Raw genomic sequence first — 25760 nt, 5'->3', positions numbered from 1 at the left:
AAATGGATCCCCACCTTCTTAGTACTTTAAAAATTAAATGAAAGGTTACAATGAATCAATATCTGTCAGAAGATCCGTTTGTAAATACCCCTCCTTTGCAAAACATTTCCAGAGGATGCAGCAGCTGAGCGATATCGCTTCATACCTATTTTTAGCTAAACTCTCCGCTTTGATTTTTAAGCTTTGGAATTGGACTAAACAGTGCTTGTCAGAGAAACGCAGATAGTGCAAGTATAACAGTCAGTTCGTTACCGGATAATGAAAGAATAACAGATGTCTTAAGGCTCTTTCAGCTAGAAGCATCCCTTGTTAGAGAAAGGCCATATTGCAGTCGTGACGAAAATTGAAAGTTTTACATGAATAATGAACGACAGGTGTTTACGGAACTGAGAAGGACGACATCGCGTCTTCAAAAGTGATATTTTCGAAATATCACTTGTACAGAACGTTAATTTCATTGCACATACATGCTTTAGAAGAAATATTCTTTCTGATATGGGTCTAATGATTAATAGAATTGCGCCTAAAATCAATTACTATAAAAGCTGTTATATATAATTATCCATAAGCGACGGTTTTGGATAATTATTTTGTCTTGTAATTTAATTACAAAAGCAAGCTAGGGCGAATGCACTTACTTGCCTCATTACGTCAGATTTTAATATGTTCCTTATTAATCGGAGCAGTTGAGATAGAAACTAACCTAGAGGTAAATTTTTAAATCAATAAAAGCATTATTATCATATTGAAAGTCGCGAGACACTTTTAGTTATGAACAAAACATGTACAAAACGTGTACTTATTCAATAGCGTGTTGGCCCACCTTTGGCTAATGATTGTTTCAGTGCGTCGTGAAAGACTAATTTCTGATAGAAAGCTAGCGGTGCTGTGTTCCCCTCCTTTTAAAGCATTCGTGAGCCATCTGCTAACGAAGACGGCTGTCCTGTCTTTACCTTAATGCTGCATTTCATCTCAGTTGGTTTCAGATTACAATTATGTACTGGCCACTGCAGTGTTCCGATGTTATTCTCATCAAGCCACGACAATCCTTGCTTTCTGAGATGTGTTGTAAAGTTCAAGCGCTGTTTCCTTAAAATTTGCCACCCTGTCGGACGCATAGAATTGTCCAGACATCATTGTAGGAGACAGTATTTATGAGTGCGTGAATTTGGACTAATGGACCTCCTCCAATAGTTGAATTATCTAGAAACTTATCTTAATACCATGTGAAGCACTCCGAGACTATGAAATCGTCTCCCAACTTCACAGTTAGTACAACACACTGAGGCAGTAAGTATTCTCCAGGCATCCTTCATACCCAAACACGTCCATCATACTGTAAGAAGGTGTGCTGTGACCCTTCGCTTTACAAGACCATTTTCTATTTATTCACAGTCCACATTCAGCATCCCCTGCACGCTGCCAATCGACTGTGCGCTTTTTTTAAACACAGACTTGTGGGTTGAATTTAGGATTATCAGTCAAGAAACTATTGAGCAGTATACCTACCGGTCACCTATTATAATCAAATAAAATGTATGTAAATAATGCCGCTCACTTCGTTACCTTTGATAAATTTACCGACAGTATTTGCGGAGCATATGGCCTTAGCCGTTGATGCTCCTAGACCTTATTACAACAACAACGATCTCTGTCCTTGAACAGTGTAGACAGTAGCTGGATTCGAATCGCATTGGACAAAATGAATTTATGACATTTTTTTTCAGACTTTTAACGAGTTATTTGGTTGGTCTCGAGAGAGTTTGTTTTTTCCTTTAAGAAATTTTGTCTGTACATCCGCAAAACAGGAACAGCATAAAAGCAATTTACAGACACTTTGTACTAAGGCCTCAAAGCCTGTGTTGCCATGATGCGAATACTTAATAACAGAATTACCACCTTCACAGATAGCAGCTTGCTGGCCATATAAAACCCTTTTCTACTAGCATGGGAAGCATTAATTTTCCATGGGAAGCATGGGAAGCCACTACAGAGCCAGCAACAAGAATATTGCTGGCTCTGTAGTGGCAGGTACTGTGCTTCATAACCATCGTTTTTCACTGGAACACTATATATTGAAAAATAAAGTGCCAGAAGCGTTCTAAAGCTATTGGGGAAGTCAGTGTATTGTATTTGTAAACTATTTGTATTCATTAGTTGTTTTAACTGTTTGCTGAATGAAAACCCTAGTTTTCTGGGAGAAAATGCTACCTTAGGAAAGAAATGTTAAAATGCTGTGCCTAATTCAATGTTATTTGCTTTCAGAAATAAATATATCATTTGAAATTGTTACTGGCTTGTGTTGGTTATTTTTATATTTTGTGCCAATTCATATATTTTATGATCGCTCTGAGTGTATTTTGTAGGATGAAAAACCCGAGTTTTCGTCTAGGAGTCAAAATCCAGATTCTCCCGAAACCGACTAATTCGGCCATGTGAAAACAACTGCAAGTTCCTCCAGTCTATATAGAACTCTAACTCGGGCACACTATGTGGAAGGATAACGATCGTAACCATCGCTAGCTACGAGGGCGAAACGAAAACAACTTCCTGGGGTTGGGGAGAAAATTTGAACTTCTGCTAGTTATTGTAACTGTATTTTGAAATAAGAGGTATTTTTTTTTTTTTTTTTTTTTTTTTTTAATGTTCATCTTAAGAGAAACTGCATTGCTTTTCATCCTAGGCAACTGCTGTCCGTCTCTTAAACTAGAAGTGTTTCTTATTCAAATCGTTTAAGTTGCTATCAAATATCTTCCGCTCTCATATGAACAGAACACTCGAGTAGCAAGAGTGATCTCGTGTTCCTTGTTAGAGAAAGCCAATATTACAGGCATGACGGAGCTCTCTTGTTTAATACATGTCATACGATCGTTGAGGACCTGTTATTAATCCGATACTTCAAGATATGGCGAATGTAGAGATTGCATATATGTATGTAGAATGTTATATTATAGATACATAAGTAGCTACCTCGGATTAAAATGTCTAGCAATCACTCTTGTTGCTATAAAAATCAGTTTTCCTTTTTTTCAATTGATCGTTGTCTTGATCATCTCAGGACTTCATAGCAACGATATAACACACATATGTACGCGATTGCAACAAAAATTTGACTTTGATCTTTGGTACTTCAGGTATGTTCGAAAACTTTTTTTTTTTCTCTCCAGAATGTCAACTACGCATTTTGGAGAACTTTTGGAAAGAATTTTTAAATCTCTAAAATGATTAGGTTGCGTTTGTTATACACAATTATTGTTCACTCTCCTCTCCTTTCGCATCTTGTGGAAAAGGCATGGATTCAGATTCCGTCAATAAGGTAGAATTTTTTTTTATGGGATTTTTTTCTCATTGTGGCCGAGTTAGTTGGTCTCAAAGGTCGCATTGTTCCCTACCCCTACTGGAAGCTCGGTTTTTCATTCGACAGACTATGCAAACAGATCATAACATATAATGCCTCATACATAGCCTTGATTACTTTGGCGCAAATTATAAATTTGAAATGTTTCCCCTTGTTTACTTTTTCTGATAAATTTTATTGGAATATAGTGTATTTTAAGAATACTTGTATTAAATAAAACTCTTTACTACTCACAGACACGATGATATCTTCGTTTTTTACAAAAGGGAAAAAAAAAAAAATATATATATATATATATATATATATATATATAAAATTCCTTTAAGGATGTTATTTCGCTGCTACTTAGCTCAAAAGTAAAATCTGTAAATAATAAATCTGCCTTTGAGTTCTTGTTTGCTTTTATGTTTATTTTTGATTTGTATGCGCTTTAAATTAAAGTTTTATGATGTAAACTAAACAGAATGGTGCGCTGCAGTGAGCTGGGATATTCGGGCGACATAAATAATCTACAACAGCTGTCTTAAAAAAGAAAAAAAAAATCTAATAAATTTTTAGTATCATTGTTTCCTGAGAGGTTTGTTAATTCAGTTCTCATAAATTGCAGGTTAGCTAGGAGTAGTTACATCGTAAAAAGAAAAGTGTACTTCATTTCCAGAGACGTAATTTCACTTACCGTTGGCTTTAAATGGAAATGTCAACATAAAGCACACTTAAAGCTAAAGACTACTAATTGTCTGAAGTTCTGAATTTTTTACTTAGTGAAAGTCGCATATTCATTTAGTGAGTGCTTTGTTTTGAAGGCTTAAACTCCGGGGGAATTACATAGACAGACTCTGTATACACGGTGCTTTTCGTACTATGTATGATCTGTACCCATGTATTCAAGGGTTTGTTTACTGGGTGGGGGAAATAGAATTGCATATTGCAGTCCATTAATAATAATCATCACTATTGTCATATAATTTTTCTAGGTTTCTCTTTCTGAAAACAAAGGAGTTACATTTGGAATAAAAAAAATTGGAAATATTCCCCATACCTATTCCCAATCAACTGGAAAGCATGTCTCACCGTAGACAAATTTAAATTTTTGACATTCTGAAATTCTCAGAACTGAAATTGCTAAGTTCTTGGATGTTGACAACCTGCTCACTTTTTTTTTTTTTTATTGTGGCAAATTACACTCCATTGTGCATTTAAAAAAAAAAAGTTTATAAAATTATCAGTTATAGTGATCACTCCACCCCCACGATTACATCACTGTTCTTCAACGCTGTTTGGCCTCGTGAGTAGCACAGTTGGTAAAATCGCCGTCCTCCCCACACCGGGTGGAAAAGACCTTAGTTCGAGTCCCGTCGATGACGTGAGGAATTCTTATGGGTCTTTTTTCACAACGTGGCTGAGTTAGTCGGTCTCAGGCGAGGGTAGCATGATTTTTTTCTCCCGGAAACTCGGGCTTTTAGTCCAACAAACAGAAAATCGACCTCAGAACACAGAATTTACCGACAATATACATGGAGCAATATGGCCTTAGTCGCCTATGCTCCTAAAAATAATCAACTACTGTATAACAATCATCGAAACGAGAGGAACGTTTGTGGGTTTTTCACAACATGGCCAATTTAGTCGGCTCGGACGAGGGTTTTGTGGCTTTATCTTCAGGGAACGCGGTTTTTCATCCCAAAAACAAACTATAAAATACACGTAATTCGGGAAAATATAATGATGCATCGTGGTGGCCTTACTTCCTTCGATATAAATACACACCACGGGACTATTCGTTTAATTCATGTCACTTTATTAATGCGTCAGAGGGGCAATATAATTTTCAATTCTATCGCTTTAAACAGCTGATTCTCGGCAGAGCCATAAAGTCTCTTTTTAATGAGCTAAGGTTTACGCAGGGTATATGGTACGTACACTGTGCAAAAACCAAGAAAAACAAAAGTTAAAAAGTTTGTGTGACATATAAACTTGCCATGATTCTGATGAATTTTTCTTGTTTTATTTTATAGGATTTACACTGATTTGGTGGTATGAGTGCTTTAATTTTTTTAAAGCTGCAGCTGCGAATTACTGCATTTTTAAGATTTCAAATAGTAAGTATATGATTATTATAAATTTCGTTTTCATGTAATTGTTCACTGCCAAAATTCCTTGTCGTTTTGACCAGTACAGTATTTTTTTTAAAAATCCGGCGCTCTCTGGCTGAGAAGTGAACATATTTAAAGAGCTATAACTAGTGGCCGAGTAGTTTCGGAGAAGCCCATTTTACAGAATATTAAGTAGAAACAACTGAACTTATTTACATCTGTAAACATTTTATCACTGTCTTGGCCTTTCTTCCGTTTTTCCTGCTAGGAAAATTTAAACTGTCTTGAATAATGCAATGGTATTAATTCTCAAAGCAGGATAAACTTGTAACGAGTTGCCTTGGTACAGCACTACTTTCTATAGATAGCTTCAGCTATATTACAACCTTGAAGACCGATTTCGTGTACCGCATGGCTGTTCACATCAAAACTTTACAACTGTTTTGTAGTGTGTTGTAAGTAGAGACACCCGCTACTACTTAATATTGTCGGATTTTAAAAAATATATATATATTTTTTTTTTCTAAAGTGGGCCGGATTTTACAGAGTTTACTGTACTACGTTTATAATTAAGAGTTTTATTATGAGAGCCTTTACCATGCTTTTTCTTTTAGAGCCGATTTCTGTGCTTTATTCAATATAATAACAATACAATTATAATTTGAACCTTACTTTTGTGGAGTGCTACACTCGTAGCATTTAAGTTGTTTATAAAACAAGGTAGTTTCAGAGTATTTTTTTTTTCTCAACTCAATCAATCGCTCGCTCTTTTGTATATATAGAGTATGTAAATGAATAAACATAATTGGTAGACTTCTTCAGAAAAAGGTATTCTTTCAGCAGACTAATTGGTCGAGAGGAATATCTACGACGCGTCTTCCTTTCATAGGAGCTGGAGAATTGCATCTGGCTTCCCTGAAGTGGGTTGGCGTTGTAGGATTTTTCAGCCACTGCAAATTACAGTCACAGTGAAGTGGCAAACCTAAACGAAAGAAACAAGACAGAAATTAACTTCTACAAGGACAGGTTCTCCAAAGAGTGCTCTGTGGCAGCTTTCGAAGTAAAAATACCAAGAAAGACCTAACTGGATACATCAATGGTAAAGAAATAAAGAAAGTTAATCATCGTAATGATCATTGACTAGTGCATGACAAAAATTCTACCTCAAACAGAGGTAAAGAAAAAGCTGTACAAATCACGAAGTAATGGGTGCAATTCAAATACCATATGTTGCTTGATGTCTTAACCTCATTGTGTTGTACGAAGCTGTTATGTTTATTAGCACCGCCTAATCAGATTAAAAGATGTAGCAGAATATTGGTCGAAATAGTTTCATACAGTAACCCAAACTATTTCCAGAGCAGTCGTTCAAGTTAATACAGTACTACAATTGGTCATAAAGGAATGAAAGGAGAAACGCAAAAGAATTAAAACTTACAAATTGAATTGAATAAAACTTAGATCGCATGCGTCCTGTATTACAGGAAGCTGTTTATTCCACAGCTGTTTAATATTACAGCTGTTTAATCATTCCAACACATCTTAACCGATGTGTAAATCTATAAAAGAAACAGGAGAACTGCATATGGTACCACAGAAATGATATTCAGATACAAACTGTGCAGAGAATAAGTACCCAAAAAAAAAAATAATGCGATGTCAATATCTAGAAAGGGAGAAAACTAGTCTGAACTCGAAACCAAAGAACTCATGAACAGTTTGTTCATGCGACAAAGAATCCCGTGAAAGGTGAAACAATGTGTATGCTTTCGGATTAATCCGGGATTGTAGTAGCAGTGGCATTTGATGCAAGAAAGCAAGTGTATGAGCTTATGCAGCATCAGCCAAAAAAAAAAAAAAAAAAAAAATCACACCATTCCCTCCAAATGCTTGTCCAGTTCCTCCTTAAATTTATTCAACCTATCAACTTCCACAACGACAGATGGAAGTTTGTTCCAGCAATTAACCACCCGCTGGCTAAAGGCAAATTTCCGCACATCAGTTCTACATCTGTCTTTTCTTAATTTGAATTTATGCCCCCTTAGGTTCGTAATCTGAACAAGTGGAAGGATCCCATCAGAATTCAGCGTGCTCAACCCATTCAAGGCCTACATTCATTTACACACATAACATCAATCGATGTTATGTGTGTAAAACTAAATAATTTTCTGTTTATACATTTTCTGGGAATTTTATGACTACAACTATTAAATAATCATCTTAAAATGTGTGCGTTTCTTTCTCTCTATTCTTCTAAAAGATAAACAATGCCCGCGCTGTTCGAAATCTGTTTTTAAGCATCCGTTTGAATGTTTATGAATTGGAAATTAGCTGACTTGATTGCATAAGGATAATTTCATGAATTTCTCTTTGAAATTCAGTCTAGTTCCAGTTCGTGCTTTCTGGAGAGAGTAAAGATAAGTGGTTCCTCGCTTTTACGAGCTCTTCGCTAAATGCCATGCCACAAGGGTGAGTTGGCACACCATGTCACGTGCTTCGCGTCATTTCTGGCTTGCTCCTGGGATCGTGAGAGCTAGCTGTACAGTTGTCGTTTGCAGGAGTTGTCAGAACTCACGAAAGAGCCTCGACAAACGTTTTCAAGGCTCCGCATCGGACTAATAGAAAAGGTCATATCACTGATGGGTGATCGATTGATGTATCTGATCTCAGACTAATATATTTGTCTTTCCCTTAATATTAAAGATCGTAATCTCTTCAAAGGGTATAAAGTTTACTTTCAAGAGCAGAACTCGTAAAAGATAACCCCTCGCCAATCGAAAACAGAGAGGTAAAACTGAAGTATGATGATGAAATGAACTCAACCGGGAAGAAAAAAGCTGTCAGCTGAAACACATCACGTATTTCCTGATCTCCTTTTCTTTCAAAGAAAAGTAAAATGTGAAGAGAATTTTTTTTTTTTTTTTTTTTTTTTTTTTTTAGGGCTTGTCTAAACTTCAAAATGGTCACCATCAGTGAATGAATTTCGAACCTTTTTAATATAAAGGTTTCTTTGTCTATTCCTTTATGAATTCGATCCACACAGGAGTCAGTGCAAACACTTTGCATGAGAGGGCTAAAGGTTATGTTTGGATCCAAAATTTTTACCACGGGTTGTTTCCCCATTGTTTTATCACCATTGCAGATAGAATAAAAGCCATCTCTGAAAATGCGCAAATAAAACCAGAACAAAATATACATATCCACATTCAACTGCAGCTATAAACTAAAATACTAATAACTTTCATGGTAGCGCTTTATACTTCAGTTTGTCAACTAACGTTTTTTTTTTCTATCCCGCTTTCATACAAACTATCACAATGGGTTGACTTATTAAAATAGATGTACAATTTTAGGACTCAACTTACTAGATATTCCTGTCACCACAACCTGATTTAGTATAGGACGGAACGTGTTCTCCTTCAGGCTTCTGATTGGGTTTCCTTCCAAGGATACGGTTTGTAGCGCTGGCATCCTGGCAAACAGATCCTCTGGTAGATCACGCAGTTCGTTGTTGCTGAAAAATAAAACCAGCCACAATGAAAACTGTTCACGTTGAATATACCATAAAAAGTATCGCATTTGTAATATCATTGTAACATAGTTGAGAACGCCTTCTTGTTTGTCATTATCAGATGACTTCAAACAGGATGTCTAACCCCTGCTGTAGAGCAGTATCCAGTTTGATTGTCCAGACCTTTAGGGAGACAGAGAACCCTTTATTGATGGATTTGTACCTGCAAGCAGACTAACGGCCTGCAGGCAAGTACATAAAATTTTAAAGATTAATTTGACGACCAAGTGCAGTGAAACTGTGGTAAAAGGAAAAGTTGCAAGGCAGGAAGGACGGTCAGGAGAAGGAAGGCCACAAAACGAATTTGAAGACGCTTCTAGAATTGGACATCTCAAAGGCATTTAACATTTTTCTGAATTTTTCGTATGAAATCATATTAAAATGACTTATTTTCCTTTTTACATTAAAATCGGATGAAGAGTAGAGGGAATGAAATCTGAATTGCAATCGAACTCTGACATTTAAGCGTATTCTTCTTATTATTTTTTTATTTGCTTTCTTCACCACTGCATATCTCTCGAAACTGCTAAGCACAAAACCTACTCTTGTTTTATTAACTTTTTTCATTTTTACTTCAAACATAAGGATCACAATTTCCATTATTTTGGAATGTGATTCAATTTTTTAATTTTTTTTTCTAAACTGGTGAATCCCTTCATGATACGAAAAACTTAAAGCACGTTTCAACTGAGTCTGGTTTATCAATCTTAGAGAAAAATGCAGGGCTCTTTATCGCGCATACTTCCAAATCGATCTTTAGAACGTACGTAATGTTATAGAAATACGTGTCTCGTGTCCGGCGCAAACTGAAAACAACGCCTATCGTAAATTTTTTTTTTCTTACAATAGGCGTGTTCTTATTAAATATTAATAATACAGCAGATGTCGTCATAAAACAGATTCCCAGTGAATTGGAAATAATTTTGTTCATTTCTAGTTCATGTAGTCATACTTACGAGAGGATCATGCTCTTCAGACTCAGAGCTGGATAAGGAAAATATGTTCTCTTGAGTGTTCCGATCTTGTTTCTTTCTAAAATCACGTCTTCCAAGTTCCAATAAGGGGCGAGTACTCCGTCAGTCATCGTGATCAGATCACTTCCCGACAAACTCAATTTCTTTACCGTTCCCTTGCCGATTCTTGAGAAGTCCCTCGAAAGTAAAGGAACTTGGCTGTCATATATCTGTACATCCGTAGAGGCATTGCGAGATGCGGGTGTCAGTTCGGACAGGGCACCCCAGTTCCAGTAATTCCTCACCTTGTCGTTGGATAGTTGAATATTAGCGGCGTTATCAAATGACACTCCGTAAAACGGGGAAGCTCCGCCAGTTGATTCGAATAATTTGTCGAATTCTGCATTTGCTATTTCAACGTGTAAATCGGACACTTGACCGAGGTTGGAGAAGAAATTTCGAGGAATGCTGGGATAACTTCCTCCATTCAGGTAGAAGGAGAAACTCTTGCAAGGCTTGAACTGCTGTGGAAGAGTCAGGAGATACTGATAGCTAACGGCCTGCAAGCAGGTACATCCACAGGTCTCCTCATTATGGTAGCAATTGCAGCTTTGGGAACTGATGACGTTCATCGCTGCACACATTATGATCACACTCAACATGAGTCTTGTACAGGAACCCATGATGAAGTCTGTAGCGAAAAAAAATAAATCGATGAATATATATTTTCATTTGTTATTCGCTACTTAATACAGGAATTCTCAAACTTTGCGGTACTATAATTTTAATTTAAATATCAAAATAAACGATAATAGAAACTTACAATTTTATAGAATAAAACTAGTGCATTGGTTTCTCATTTTACGAATAAACGGCTTGCCACTGCGAAACAAGTTTCTTTGATTAAATTAATGGAATTCCAACGGGATACATTTGCCAAAAAAAAAATTGTTTCTGTTTCAATAGCTGGAAATGAATAAAAAAAAAGAAGTTACTGGTAGAAATAAACGTTTGCAACAGGACAGGAATGTCAGGTAAAAAAAATAAAACTTTTATCCACAGTACAAGAATGGATCTGTTTGCTTTATTTTTTGAATCGAAGTAGGCACCAATAACAAACGGGTTCTTTAAAACTGTACTTGGCATAAGAGCAGGTCGTTAACCGTAATTTCTAGAAGTAAAAACATTTTCGATGCTTAATATTCCACAAATATTATATCATCAGTTGGAAAAGAAATTCTCTTTTTATAAACATGAGGTACGAACTAGCGAGTTTCCAAATAATTAAATCACTAACTATAAATCGTAGCGACTGCTCTAACACTTGGTTTTTGGGAGTTATGGACAATACTTTTACATTCTCTTCAGAGAGAATCGTAAAAGTATTTTACGATTTTAACCTGTCAGATACTTATTTTTCCAGCATCTGGTTGTCTTTAATGATTCATTACTACATGCTTTGATACTTGGAAAATAAGGTTTCTGTGTATCATCGCGGTTTTACTGGTAATATTTACACTAAATCGCTTAATAGATATCTTATACTTTATCTATTAAGCGATTTCCGTCATTAGTTACGTTTATGTGAAGATCTAAAAACGTTCTGAAAATCAATTTGATTAACGTTTGGTTTGGAATGATAAAGATTTGGCTAAAAACATCCCTGTATATCTAATTGGGGGAGACTCTCAGCTTCAGCTTCACGTCTATCCTCATAAAACTCGATTAAAATGGAGGAGGGGAACGGGAAAAGAAAATTTCATTTTCTCTACATCAACGCATGCTCTGTTCTAAGCTCCTCGATGTTTCTTTGATGAGGAGGAGGAGCTTTGAACGTGTGCTTATGATATTATTAGATTTGCAGTTTCTTTTTCTCAAGTAGTTCTACTGCAGTATTCTATCTAAGTATTACTACGCTAGAGTATAATTCTAGCTATACTCTAGCGTAGTAATATAAGAATTACTACCCTAGAGTATAACTCTAGCGTAGTAATTCTTAGCTAGAATACTACAGTTGCTGATCCCATATTTACAAGTTTAAAAAGATTTTGTGCCGGCGGCAAAAATTATTGTGGATAAACATGATTTATTTTTGTGCCAAAAGCATCTAAGGTATGAGGAGTCTTCCGTCCATAAGTTGCATATTTTTTTTTTTTTTTTTTAATTTATGGAGAGAATATAGTTGGCGTGTTTTGTTGGATGAAAAAATCCAATTTCTCGGCAATAACATCTGTGTAAACCTCGTTTGAGACCAATCAACTTGTCCACAGTGTGAAAGAGCCCGTATATTCCTCCTTTTGATGGTATTCCAACTCAAATCGTTTGCCTTGCCCAGATGATATGGAAGGGCAGCAGTCGTAAGCCTTACATTTCTTAAGATAGATTATTATGAAGAAGACAGTTCTTCAGGGAAATGAAGGTGCCTCCGTATCCAGTTGGGCAGCAGCAGCAGCACACGCTTCTTGATTTGACCGGCGTTCGAGCCCGTGACCACCAAATACGGAGGATGCGGAAAGGTCAGTGAATGACCATCGCATATCCCCGGAGAAATATGGCCTTAGTTGCTAATGCTCCTAAAAACCAAATAACAAACAGGGAAATGAAGAGCGCTGCAGAATCTTCTTTTATACTTTGGCTTCAATACAGGAAGCAGGTAAATTAAAACAATCGTTTTTTTAGGTATATACTGTACTCGCATATGTGTAAATCGCCTGTTGTCTTCACCTTGTCCCTTGACCGCTCTCCAACAACTCGACCCCCAGTGGATGGAATTTCATATAATTTCGTATTTAGTTCTTTTAGAAACTTTTGTTTAGCCGTCCAAAATTACGTTGAAATCAGAATTAAAACATAATGTAACTTTTCCTTTATTTATATATTGGCTATGGTACATTAAATAAAGATTTATTTATTATTTCATACATGCCAGGCAGGCTATTCATATACTGTAGTTAGAGCACTGGATGTTATGTTTATTGCTAATGTGCACTCTTCAAGGAACAAATGGCAATATGGCGGATGTGTAGAAAAGAAATGTTCTCGCATATGAAACTTTTTTTTTTTTTTAAACAGAAAAAGCCCGTTTTTTTATTATCAAGAAAAGTAATGTACTTTACTTAAACAGTACAATCTTGAGGTACGTGCTACATTTCAGAATATATAAGTACGCATTAGCATTAGCAGAGGAATACGATACAAGAAAGCAAGCTTACACAGCATCAGCCAAAAAAAAAAAAAAAAAAAACCTCCCATTTCATCCCTCCATTCGTTCCAAATGCCTGTCCAGCTCAGCTTTTAAATTTATTTAGGCTATCAACTTCCACAACAAAAGATGGAAGTCTGTTCCACCAATCAACCACCCGCTGGCTAAATGCAAATTTCCGCACATCTGTTCTACAACTGACTTTCCTCAATTTGAATCTGGGCCACCTCAGGTTCTTAATCTGAGCAAGAGGAAGAATCCCATCAGCGTTCAGCTTGCTCAAGCCATTCAAGGCCTTATATACCTCAATCAGATCACCTCGCAGGTGCCTACTCTCCAGGCGCTTCAATTTACAGAACTTAAGCCTTTCTTGGTAAGAGCACCCCTTTGTTCCCCTTACCAATCTTGTTGCCCTTCTTTGTACTCGTTCTAGCAACTCTACATCCTTCCTAAAATGAGGCCTCCAGACCTGTACGCAGTACTCTAGGTGTGGTTTGACCATTGCCATGTATAACGGGATCATCACCTGTCCTATATATCATTGACAAGATTCCATTACCTGCCCTGACAGCCAGTCTGTACTACCCAGCGAACTTCATATTCGACTGCACAATTACCACCAGGTCTTTTTCACTTTCCACTTCCTGAGTGTAGTACCACACAGTTGGTACGTTTCTCTTCGGTTATTGCTACCCATATTCAGTACTTTGCATTCGCCAATGTTAAACTTCAGTTGCCACTTCTCAGCCCATTTGCCCAACTTATCTAGATCCAGTTGGAATAGCATACTGTCTTCATTGTATGCCGACTTTTGTATCATCTGCAAACTTGGACATTAAATCTGATATACCTTCATCAGTATCATTGATAAATACTGAAAACAACAATGGGTCCAACACCGAACCTTGGGGAACTCCACTAATAACATTTGTCCACGAATAGCAGTGTCCATTGATTACCACTCTCTGTCGTCTCCCACTCAATCATCCCTTTATCCATTGTAGCAACTTACCCTTAATGCCATAGCTCTCCAATTTATACAGCAGTCTTCTATGTGCAACAGTATCAAAAGCGTTCCTGAAATCCAAGTATATGATATCAAAATTATTTTTTGAATCCAGTTCCTTTGTGACCACACAGTAGTAGTAATAGTATTCAATCAAATTGGTCAGACAAGACCTCCCTTTAACAAACCCATGCTGTGTCTTAACTATTACTGCAGTCTTTTCTAGATGATCCTGCAATGCTTCTTTAACCAGTGATTCCATTATTTTCCCCGGAACACAAGTTAAACTAATGGCGCCTCCGTAGCCGGGTGGGCAGGAGCAGCAGTGCATAGCACACGCTTCTTGATTGGACTGGGGTTCCAGCCCGTGACCACCAAATGCGGAGGATGCGGAAAGGTCAGGGAATGACCACCGCATATCCCCGGAGCAATATAGCCTTAGTTGCTAATGCTACTAAAAACCAAATAAAAAAACAAGTTACTTTTTTTTTTTACTTTTCGAAAACGTCTTCCCTTCAACTCGAAAACATAATTCCCAACAAATTCCGTGAACTACATTTGTTTGATGGAAAAAATACTGGCAGATTCTTGGGTTTTAAGAGATAATCACAACGTATTTGTGTAAATTTTAAATATACTGATATTAATTCTTGCTTTTCTAACTCTAAACGCCTGCCTTTGATTCAAGCTTAGGATTTTATTTCCTTCGACGTATATATTAACATTTCAGACGATTTTTTAGTTCTTTGATTTATAGGCCGGAATATGCGGTATTTTTTTGTGCAATGTTACCACAAATGTCTAAACATGAGTTTTGAGTAATCTTTTCTAATAGACAACGAAACTTAAGTGTCTGCTCCATTAAATAATTCATTTCTGTACAAAAGAGTTGACTGTATAAGTGAATTTATGAAATGGATGAACATTCATCTTTTAAACATCTGTTAAATTTAGTGTGAAGGATAATATGTGGAATCCAAGATCGTTTCTGAGTTTAAATTCGATAAATTGGATTCCAGTTCATTAAATGCAGGAAGAAAAGAAAAAAAAAATTAAGCGATGCAGAATGCCGCTTGTGACTGTCGCGTAGATTCAAATCCAGCATTAAATTGGCTATGTATTGAAAAAGAGCGATTGTGAACATGACTTAAAACTACATTCCGACCAATAATAGTCACGTACCAGAGTTATGTTTTCTCTCATGTGATGGAAGTTTTCTACAGTCTGAGTTTCTTCGTTTTGCTGTTTTTGTCCTTTAAAGGAAGAAAAGAATCGCTCTTCCCCCATTCCCCAAATTCGATAAAGAGATATTCGGACACAATGAATATTTTCGTTTCTCGAAGAGAGAATACAAAGACAAATAAAGAAATCGCAACTCACCTGTGAACCGTGGCATGAGGAAAGGGATGAAAAGAGTTTTAACTGTGTCGGTTTTTATACAAACGACACCAATTTGTCTCCATCCAAGTGACCATCCTACTGTTGTACTATGCAATCAGAACCGGATGCAACTTTGTTTGGATTGTGTCATTACGATTCGAAGGTCAAGGTGTTCTAGCACCTTTGACACAACTAAATGTAATTACAGTTTGCAACAGAACGGAATGATATGAAAAAATGTTTATTAATAAACTCAAAAATATCGTGAATTGTTCGATACATTCATTGTCCTTTACAATGTCATTTGTGCGAACTGTTCTTTCGTTTTCTAGTGAACACCGAACCAAGAAATGCTTTCTTTATACAGATTTAATCAACATTACTGCCTACTAATTGCAAAATTATGCGGTCTTGATGAATCTTTAATGACTGAAGCTTAAATTAAAGTGATTTCGCCAGATATACAAGAAAAAGAGAAGCAGTTGCTATATCTGTAACATCTTGGACAATTTTACCTAGAGTATCTCATCCCTTTAGTCGTAAAGGTATAACGTTAATTCCTTTTGCTTGGTATTTGCAGTTAGAAATGTTAATGCCTACATAATTCTAAAGTTTTAAAAAGCCGAAAATTCTTTTAGAAAGAGTAAAATGTTGTGAATACTTTTAAAACTCAATGATTCTATTCTGAAAATTTTAATTCATATTTTAAATTTTTTTATCAAGCGATCATTTTATGATTGCACAAATAGATTACGTAAAAGTAAATAGATGATTTCATATCATAACTTACCTTTTTTGATCCACGGGTTTGAAACCAGGAAATGAATGAATTCCCACCCACTGTGGGAGGTTTTTATAGAGACGCTAGTAATCGACTCCAAGGAGAAACTGTCCATGCTACTTTGAAATTGCAACCGGATTCGTATGTTTTTCTCTATGGTCGCCCTCCTCCCCTGGGTGATCAATGTTACATCGAGAGATAGGGTCAAGTTCGAGTCACGATATTCCTTGTCATTTATCTTCTCTGAAGATTTGGTGACCTCTCACGATGTAAGGACGATTTAGTACGATTGAATTCTGAAGGCACTTTTTCTTTTTCTCGTGACCTTCTTGCCAAAATGGGCAGATTTATTATTAAAGATTCTTTTGTTTGATATACGTTTCGCGTCTCCGCCTTTCTGTATGTCATAGAAAGGTATGAGTTAAACGCTGAAAATTAAGAATTAGGAGGAAGACATTTTCTTACATTTACTTGCAAGAAGAGAATCTGTAACAGTAAAGTCATCACCGTATAAATATTTATCCTATTATTAATCCAGTAGCTTCTGTGGACTAATGAATTTGTCGCTTGCTATCTGTTTGGAAAAGTCCTGGTAAAGTTCAGGGCTTTTCGCTCCGAAAACAGAAAAACCAGCCTTAAAATACAGTTAGTTTAGAGACGCGATAAACTGACTCCTTGTGGCTTCAGTTTCCTTGCAAACGATCTATGTAAATCAACAGAATATTATATATTTTGATCTTCTGCATTTCTTCAATTTAGAAATTAATTATAAAATGTCAATTTTTTTGATATTTGAAAGAATTAAGATTTCCTCTAGGAAATGGTTAATGAACCAAAAACGGTACTGCGTACACGTTGAAAATCGACAATTTATTATAAAATAGCATTAATATTTCAAATGACTTCATTATTAATTTTCTCAGCCATCCTTAACGTTTTAAGAAAATAAAGTTGCTGCTCTTAAAAAATTGAAATCCGCGTACAGAGAAACATTTTAGACTGTATATAAATTCTCATGGTTTGGATTATATCAAGGTTTTCATATAAGAAATTCTGAAGTCACTCTGGAGGAGAATTTTTGTAGAGAAGACCTGTGTGTTGTTTAAAATAGGTATGCTAGAATTATCTGTAATCTACAAACAACGTGATGTCTGAACGCAATGTCCTCAATGATCCCCAAGTGACAAATGAAAACTGCCCACTCGCCATTTATAACATTGGGGTCTTAAGCTGCTGTTAAAACAAATACAACGTTATCAAATAATTTCTGAATAGCAGGCAGACATTTCAATAGATGCAGTAATTTGAATAGCTAAAAGATATCCATTTTCAATGGTATCATAATCCACATATTATTTGAAGCTCCTAGTCTTAATAATGAATGATTAGTCGCGTATACACGTACTGCATTATCAAAATTGATAAAAGTTTTCCCCCTCAAAAACATCAAGGCCATACAAATTTGTAATGATGGGTAAAGTATAAACCTCTCATTAGCAACTGACAAGACAGTTGTAAATTAATAAATGAAATTTAATTATTTCATTTATTAATAAGCTAAAAAGCAACATATATCAATACTGATCCCAATAAACCTCTCTACATTAACTTTCAAAATATGTAAGGTTTCAAAAGTCGTTCACCATAGCTGAAATGTAATAATTGACAAATGTTTTTTCTTTTTTAAGTTCATATGCTAAATTACAGCTTATTTTCAAATGCAGTATTCTGCCATTCACTTCTAAACAATTCTGGTCCTTACACATAATGCCTCAACAATCGTGGTAGCCATTTATCTAACCATCTTCCAATCCATTAACGAGGGAAGTCTTCGTCAAGGAACCGTCAGTCACTGACTACTAAGAGTGACTGTACACCGTCCTGCTGGAAGAACATAAGCATACGTTTGGATGATGCAATGTCTTGGTAAGAATCAGAGAAAGATATGAAGAATTCCTGCCACATAAAGACATGTTCTATCAGTCAGTATGTCGAAAGAATGGGATCCAACCAGCTGCTTGTCCCTACCATTATTCGTATATCACATTGGTTGTTCATCGGTCCATCGTCTCTGGTTACGTCAGCACACAAACTTTCCATGTAATCAACCTGAAGCTTTTGTATGAGATGAATCTTGTATGAATGCCATTTGTTACTCGTTAGAATGCTATGGACACTATTGTGGATGGTTCCAAGTTGATGTTTAGCTTCCTTATTGGACTTCTTTGGACTCATTACATTTTCCCCAGGCACAACTACTGCTTTTTCTTCATCAGTAGCTTTTTTTCTGCTTCTACGGGGGCGATCGTGGACACTTCTAGTTCTCTTGATTGTTTTGTGACAGATATATCTCTCTGGGTATATCTAAATAAATTTCTTTGCAAAAGATTTCTGAGACTCCTGAACCTCTCCGAATATATTATGATAACTCTTTCGTCCAAGGTCGGTTCCCCCTTCCGTTATATCGAAATTGAATCTGCAGTAAGGAGCAAGTTTGGTAATGTCCGCAGGACGTTCCTTTTATTGGCGTTCGATTTTGATTTTTTAAATTAATTGATTTTTTTTCTGCGATTAATATAAATGAAAAGTAAATAACTGTCTTGTTATTAATTAACTAATAATAAATAAAAGTAATTGTTTTCACTTCATTGCACAGACCTCACAACATAATATGCACAAAATGTTTTAAAATTCTTTAATTATCTCCTCCTGGATTTTTAACAAAAATTAGAATGAGATTTACTGGTTTAATAAATTGAATAAAATACTTTACTGACTCTCGCGGTGGAACAGTAATTATAATTGTTCGAATTCCGTCAGTGACTCAAAGAATTTATGGGCTTTTTTCAACATGGCTGAATTAGTCGTACATGAATTTTTCTCCCGGGAACTCGGGTTTTCCATCCAGCAACCTGACCTGAGAATACACACAATTACTGACGCCTCATAACCTTGGTTGCTTTGGCGCTTAAGGCACACACCTAACCGATATGTACTTATTTTCTCATAGATTTTAATAAAAGAGATACAACACATTTCACGTTTCTGATGTGATTAATACAATACAATAGGAAATAATAAAGTAAATTCTGTAAAATCCGGCACTTTACAATGCAGAATATCTTTTAAACCAGTCACATTTTACAAAAATCAACGTTTTACAGTACGGAAATGTTAAAACATTAATTCAGTGTACGTATTTGTCTTTAAGAATCTATCTACGAAAAAAAAAAGTGAATTTTTTTTTTTCTTTATAAGTTGCAAGGATATCGTGTGTGTGTGTGTCTGTGTGTGTGTTTTTCGTTGTTGTATTCAGCATGATTTAAACTATATAGATTGTATAGTGTTTACTGTCTTGCGGTTCCCGGGGTCTCCCCTAACTCCTCGTAGTATATAACTGTACTTTGTGTCGCAGTACAAACTCTAAGGGCCAGGGATTGTACGTTATTGTGTGGTGTGCGTAGTGTAGTGTTGGTCATTGGCCACTTAGCCGCGGGGCCCTTGGAGAACCAATGTCCTCCCTGTTACCCGTCCATCAGTACGTAGGGTGCGGGTAGCTGGGACAAACCCTGACGTCGCTTGAGTTACCAGGGGGAATCAAGGAGGCCCTCCACACGAGGGGGGCGAATAAAGTCAGAGTGTCCTATGTGTGGGGGGATGGCGCTGCATGCAATGTAATATAAGTTTCTCACTGGCTAGATCAGCAGATCCCACGACATGCCACCAAAGACATGACGTCAGCAGGGCTGGCGGGTTTCCTAAATACTACAACTAATTTGGGGGATGGAGGCCTTACATACACATCAGCTATTCACTCAAATCTACATAGCTAATGCAATCTTAATTTTCACAGTAGCAAAAAAAATTTGGCTTTGCAAATATAGCACTATTTGTAGATAGCCTCGCCAGAAGTTAATTGGCCATTTGTTTAAAAGATGACACTGCTATGATAGTCCGTTTTAGGAATAACTGGTCCCTCATCAGATAGCAGGTGGTCTCTGGTAACAACACACAGACAGAACAGTTGTACAAACAGTTGTAAAGAAGTTATCGATGTAAACTGTGATGCAGTTAGCGAATTCTAAGTTTTCAAAGGTGTAATAAAGCTATCTATTGAAGTGGTGCGGTTCTAGCGCAACTCTTCACAAAGACAAGTTTGTTTTGCTCTAAGTTTTTAAATCCTGCTACTCCTAGAAACAGATGAAAAGATGAGATAGTCAGTCATAAATGTTTAGTTGCAAATAAGTTCATTTGTTTGTTCATCATCATTATTATTATTATTATTATTAGCAGCCATATGGTGCAAGGAAGCCTGAGACTTATGCTGCACCAGCCAAAAAAACTAAAATTTTCTCAATAACCCAGAGAGAGAGAGAGAGAGAGAGAGAGAGAGAGAGAGAGAGAGAGAGAGAGAGAGAGAGAGAGGGTATCATTTACTTTCTATAGTTCTAAAGAGAGAATCTGGAGGAATACGCGTTTTCGATTCTTAAAAACAATCACAAAAAAAATAAAAATACGAATGGTTTTTTGTTCTGTGTAATAACTCCACTTAAATTCTTTCTGAAACATAATCAGATAGGTTTCTTGCTGCCTGCCCAATAGTTCTCTTTGCATCTGCCTAATTTCATTAGATGCGATTAATTAGATCATTCGCAGACTACTTAATGTGAGAGGAGTTTAGGATACAATCTTACGATGCACAGCTTGGGGGTGGGGCGGGAATCTCATGAATGATGTGTAACAGATTATTTTCATTAAAAATAATGCGACCTGAATTAGTGTTTCGTTAGGTCTTAGATCCCGGCTGTGTGAACTGAATTGCTAACCAAAGATAAAAACTCGCGGTACGTAATTTGTAAATATCCCCTAATCTCAGCATTGCACAGAATTTGATCTCATTGATGATGTCGATTCTGTATAGCAATTCAGTTTATACCAAAATTTTTGCAATAAGAGATATTTATCCGAAGTATATACTCTATACTTCTTGGCCGATCAAGGATAGAAAGAAGTGGTAATATCAAAGATCGTAACTTCTTTTGATGTGTGGTTTTATGATTGTGGAATCGAGTCCTGATGAGTTTACCAAACTAATGTATTTATTATAATTATGATGTAATTAGAGTAACAATCAGCAACACCTTTGGGTAATTCGTTGGCATTCGAGGTGAGCGGACGCGCTTATACAGGGCTCCTCAGTTAAGTGGTTTACTTTTGGATAGTGTTTTTAAATATTTGATTTATTTAGATATTGTTGGATTATTTTGTTATAGGTTTTCCTGTAACTGTTTGGTTTTAATAATATTATAGATATAATTTTTTAAAGTTACTTTCATTGATATTTATTTAATTTTATAATGGTAGTTACGAGATCTGCCTTAAACACGTCACAGGGTATCGTGACTCACACGAAAATAGCAGATGGCGATTTACGGGTGAGTCATGATTTAATCCGTTGTGGAACCTGTGGTATGTTTTCCAGGGTCGACCTGGTGACTAATCCTACCTCACCTGGGGATTCTTTTCTTTGTGATCGATGTAAGGAGTGCACCGATCTTAAATTACAATTTGGTGCACTGATGGAACAATTTGAGTCCCTGAAAAAACGAGTGCTTGCCCTCGAAAATAATGCATCTGGGAGCTCGTCAGGGACTCAAAACTCCAGCAATCTACCAAGTGATTCACACCCGATTCGAGCCTCAAAACAGAAAAACCAAGTGCAAACTACTCTGGTTAAAAAGGACATTGTTTTATTAGGAGACTCCATTGTCAGGGAAACGGAGAATATTTTTTGTAATAAAGATAGGTGGAGCAGAACCAGGGTATGTCTGCCGGGAGCAACTATTGATGATGTCACCAACAGATTGTCAGGGCGCCTCCGTAGCCAGGTGGGAAGGAGCAGCAATGCGTAGCACACGCTTCTTGATTAGACCGGGGTTCGAGCCTGTCACCACCAAATACGGAGTTTGCGGAAAGGTCAGGGAATGACCACCGCATATCCCCGGAGCAATATGGCCTTCGTTGCTAATACTCCTAAAAACCAAATAACAACAACAGATTGTCAGATTTTAAAGGGGGGAAAGAAAATATTATTATTCATGTGGGGACAAACGATATTAAACGTACACGATCTGACGATTTGTTGGAAAAATACAGGACCATGCTGAGGAAATGTCGCGAGCTAGGCCATAATGTCTGTGTCCGCAATTCTGCCCAGACACGATAGGAGGGATTATATGTTAAGAGCCTTGTGGATTAACTCAAGACTTGAAGGAATCTGCAAGGCTTTAGGGGGTATATTTCTATCAGCATGGCCCACACTTGTAGGTAGAAGGAATTTGTTTTGTAGAGACGGGATACACTTAAACAAAGGTGGTGCAAACGTTTTTGCCAGTATTATTGAGGATACCTTAAAGGTTCAGGGAAACTGCTAGTTAGGGGGGGATGTGGGTAATACTGACACGCGTTTATCTGATAATATTGGTCAATGTAACTCTTGCACATACCTTAAGAGTTCTTATCTGTTACCCCAACTGGACGTATTATCTAGATGTTCTGGGGACAAAGACGTTTCACGTGAGCGGGTAGCTAATATCAGGGAAGAGAGCCTGAAAAACTTCAAGGGTTGTGTTAGGGTTGTTAAATATACAAGAACAGTAAATCTTAATTGTTTATACAGTAACGTTAGAAGTGTCGTCAATAAAATGAGCGAATTCGAACTGCTGGTTAAAACAAGTAACGCGGACATAATAGGGCTTACAGAGACGTGGTGCCACCCGGAAATTGGGGATGATGAGTTTCAGTACGGCTTGTATAATGTATTTAGGAAGGATAGGTTAGATAGAAGGGGTGGTGGGGTAATGCTTCTTATCAGAAGCAGCCTGAGTGCGACGATAGCTTTCCCAGATTCAGACATTTCACATGCTAGTATAGAGTCTGTATGGTGTGAGATAGTTGGAAACAAAGGTATAATGCGAGTAGGAGTAATCTACAGACCAGGTGATTGTGAAGATTATGACAAAAGCCTCTACATGCAAATGGAATGGGCAAGTAAGCGTCGATGCCTTATTATGGGTGATTTCAATTTGCCTCTAATTGATTGGAGTAAATGGGAAGGAAACTCGACATGGGGAACAAAATTTTTAAATCAACTAGATGACTGTTATTTGTATCAACATGTCAGGGAAAGTACTAGAGAAAAGAATATCCTAGACCTCATCATCACACATGTATCAGATGACATAACAGGGCTGACAGTAGAAGAACCAGTAGCAGGAAGTGATCACGGAGTTCTACGGTGGATGATGACGAGAGAGGTAGCAGAAGTAAAAGGCAAACGAATGGGTTTTAATTTCAGAAAAGGAAATTACGATGCCTTAAGGTACTACATGGCCTCTATTAACTGGGTAGATATCGCGCTGAGAATGAATACAATTGAACTGTGGTACGCTTTTAAAACATTAATCACAGATGCCTTGAATGCGTATATACCATTAAAAAAATACTCCACGAGAAGGGTTCCAAGTTGGATGAATAGTGAAGTTGCCACATTACTTGAGCAGAAAAAGGTGGCATGGAAAGGTTACAGAGCAATAAAAAGTACTGAAGCCTATAACAGCTACAAGGTGATCTGTAATAGAGCCACAGAAAAGGTCCGACAGGCAAAAGCAGTTTATGAGAAATCACTAGCAAACAGAGCAAAGAGGGGGGGATAAAGAATTCTTCACATACATAAATGCCAAGAAGAGCAGGACAAACCAGATCGGACCATTACGTAAGGGAAAGGGGATAGTAATAAATACACCAGCTGCCGTTGCAGATGAACTCAACAGTTATTTTGCATCGATATTTACAAATGAAAAGCCTTTTGTGGCAATGGGAAATTGTGGGAGCGAAGTTAAAAAATATGTAATTAATGATATTGAAATTTCGCAAGATTATTTAATGAAAAAACTTTCGTGCCTACAGACCAGTAAGGCTCCTGGAGTTGATGGAATATACCCTGTAATCTTAAGAGAGGCGGCAAGCGAGTGCATTGAACCATGAGGCTAATTATGCGAGCATCACTAGACTCTGGGGAGATTCCCTTGGATTGGAAAAGTGCAAATGTATCTCCCATACATAAGGGTGGCTCTAAAAGTGAAGTTGGAAATTATCGACCTGTCAGTCTGACTTCAGTAGTAGGGAAAATCATGGAGGCAATGATCAAGGGTGGAATTCAGGATCATTTGGATCGAATTGAAATTCTCAAGGATACTCAGCATGGTTTTGTAAAGGGAAAATCATGTTTTACAAATCTGGTTCGCTATTTCGAAAGGGTCACTCACGAGCTGGATTTAGGGAATAATTTCGACATTGTTTATTTAGATTTCAGCAAAGCTTTTGATTCAGTCCCACATGAGCGGTTGCTTTATAAGCTGGAACAGGTTGGAATCACTGGGAAAATCCTTAGATGGATAGAAGGATGGCTTCAGGGCAGGAAGCAGAGGGTTGTGATAAATGGCTATTCCTCAGATTGGGTTGATGTAAGAAGTGGGGTTCCCCAAGGATGAGTATTAGGACCACTGTTGTTTTTAATTTTCATAAACGACATTGATGAAGGGATAGAGGGCGTGATGTCTAAATTTGCAGATGATGTTAAAATTGGTAGAGTAGTTAATGATCACTGTCAAGCTGAGTTTCTTCAGAGAGACCTAGATAGACTTCAAGAATGGTCAGAAAAATGGCAGCTGTGCTTTAATCCAACAAGGTGTAAGGTATTACACCTGGGAAACAGTAATCCCAAAAAAACTTATTCACTTGGTGGAGTTCAACTAAACCCAGTACTGGAGGAAAGGGACTTGGGTTTTACGATACGGTCAGACATGAAATTCTCTGAGCATTGTAAACAGGTTGCAAGGAAGGCCATGGTGTTCTATCGATGATCTATCGAACTTTTGCAAGTAGAGATAGGGACGTGATAATCCCATTATATAAGGCTTATGTTAGACCACACTTGGAATACTGTGTTCAAGTATGGAGACCGCACCTAAAGAAAGACATCGAGCTTCTTGAAAGGGTGCAAAGAAGGGTAACTCGCCTGGTGAGATCGGCAAAAGGGCGTCCTTATGAAGAAAGACTTCGAATATGTGGGTTGCAGAGTTTGGAAACTAGACACCTTAGAGGAGATTTGATTGAGGTGTTTAAGGCTCTGAGAGGCATCAGTAAAATGAATGAGGACAAAATTTTAAAGATTATAAATGATGCTAGAACTAGGGGACATAAATTCAAGTTACGGGGGAAATGTTTAGATTGGACTGCAGGAAGTTTTATTTTAGCCAGCGAGTTATAAATTACTGGAATAAGTTGCCTTCATGGGTGGTAGAGGCCGACAGTTTGGGGAAATTCAAAGGTCATCTGGATAGTACTTTCGGATA

The 25760-nt window shown here is 37.0% G+C and overlaps 1 protein-coding gene across 1 annotated transcript; it reads right to left on the bottom strand.

Annotated features, from left to right (window-relative positions):
• Window positions 1–6100: 6100 nt before the first annotated feature.
• On the bottom strand, window positions 6101–10664 carry LOC150088553 (uncharacterized). Its single transcript, XM_090370800.1, has 3 exons — window positions 9979–10664; window positions 8817–8965; window positions 6101–6433 (listed from the first exon to the last, which is right to left on the bottom strand). Exons 1-3 carry the CDS (start codon window positions 10656–10658, stop codon window positions 6288–6290), a joined length of 975 nt encoding a protein of 324 aa, XP_090226926.1. The 5' UTR covers window positions 10659–10664; the 3' UTR covers window positions 6101–6287.
• Between the last annotated feature and the right edge of the window lie 15096 nt (window positions 10665–25760).

This window comes from Mastigoproctus giganteus, chromosome 3 (genome assembly GCF_048544385.1).
Source record: "Mastigoproctus giganteus isolate SK-2022 chromosome 3, ASM4854438v1, whole genome shotgun sequence".
Lineage (NCBI taxonomy): Eukaryota > Metazoa > Arthropoda > Arachnida > Uropygi > Thelyphonidae > Mastigoproctus > Mastigoproctus giganteus.
Note: the sequence above shows the minus strand (reverse complement) of the source record. Positions and strands in the feature narration are given on the sequence as shown.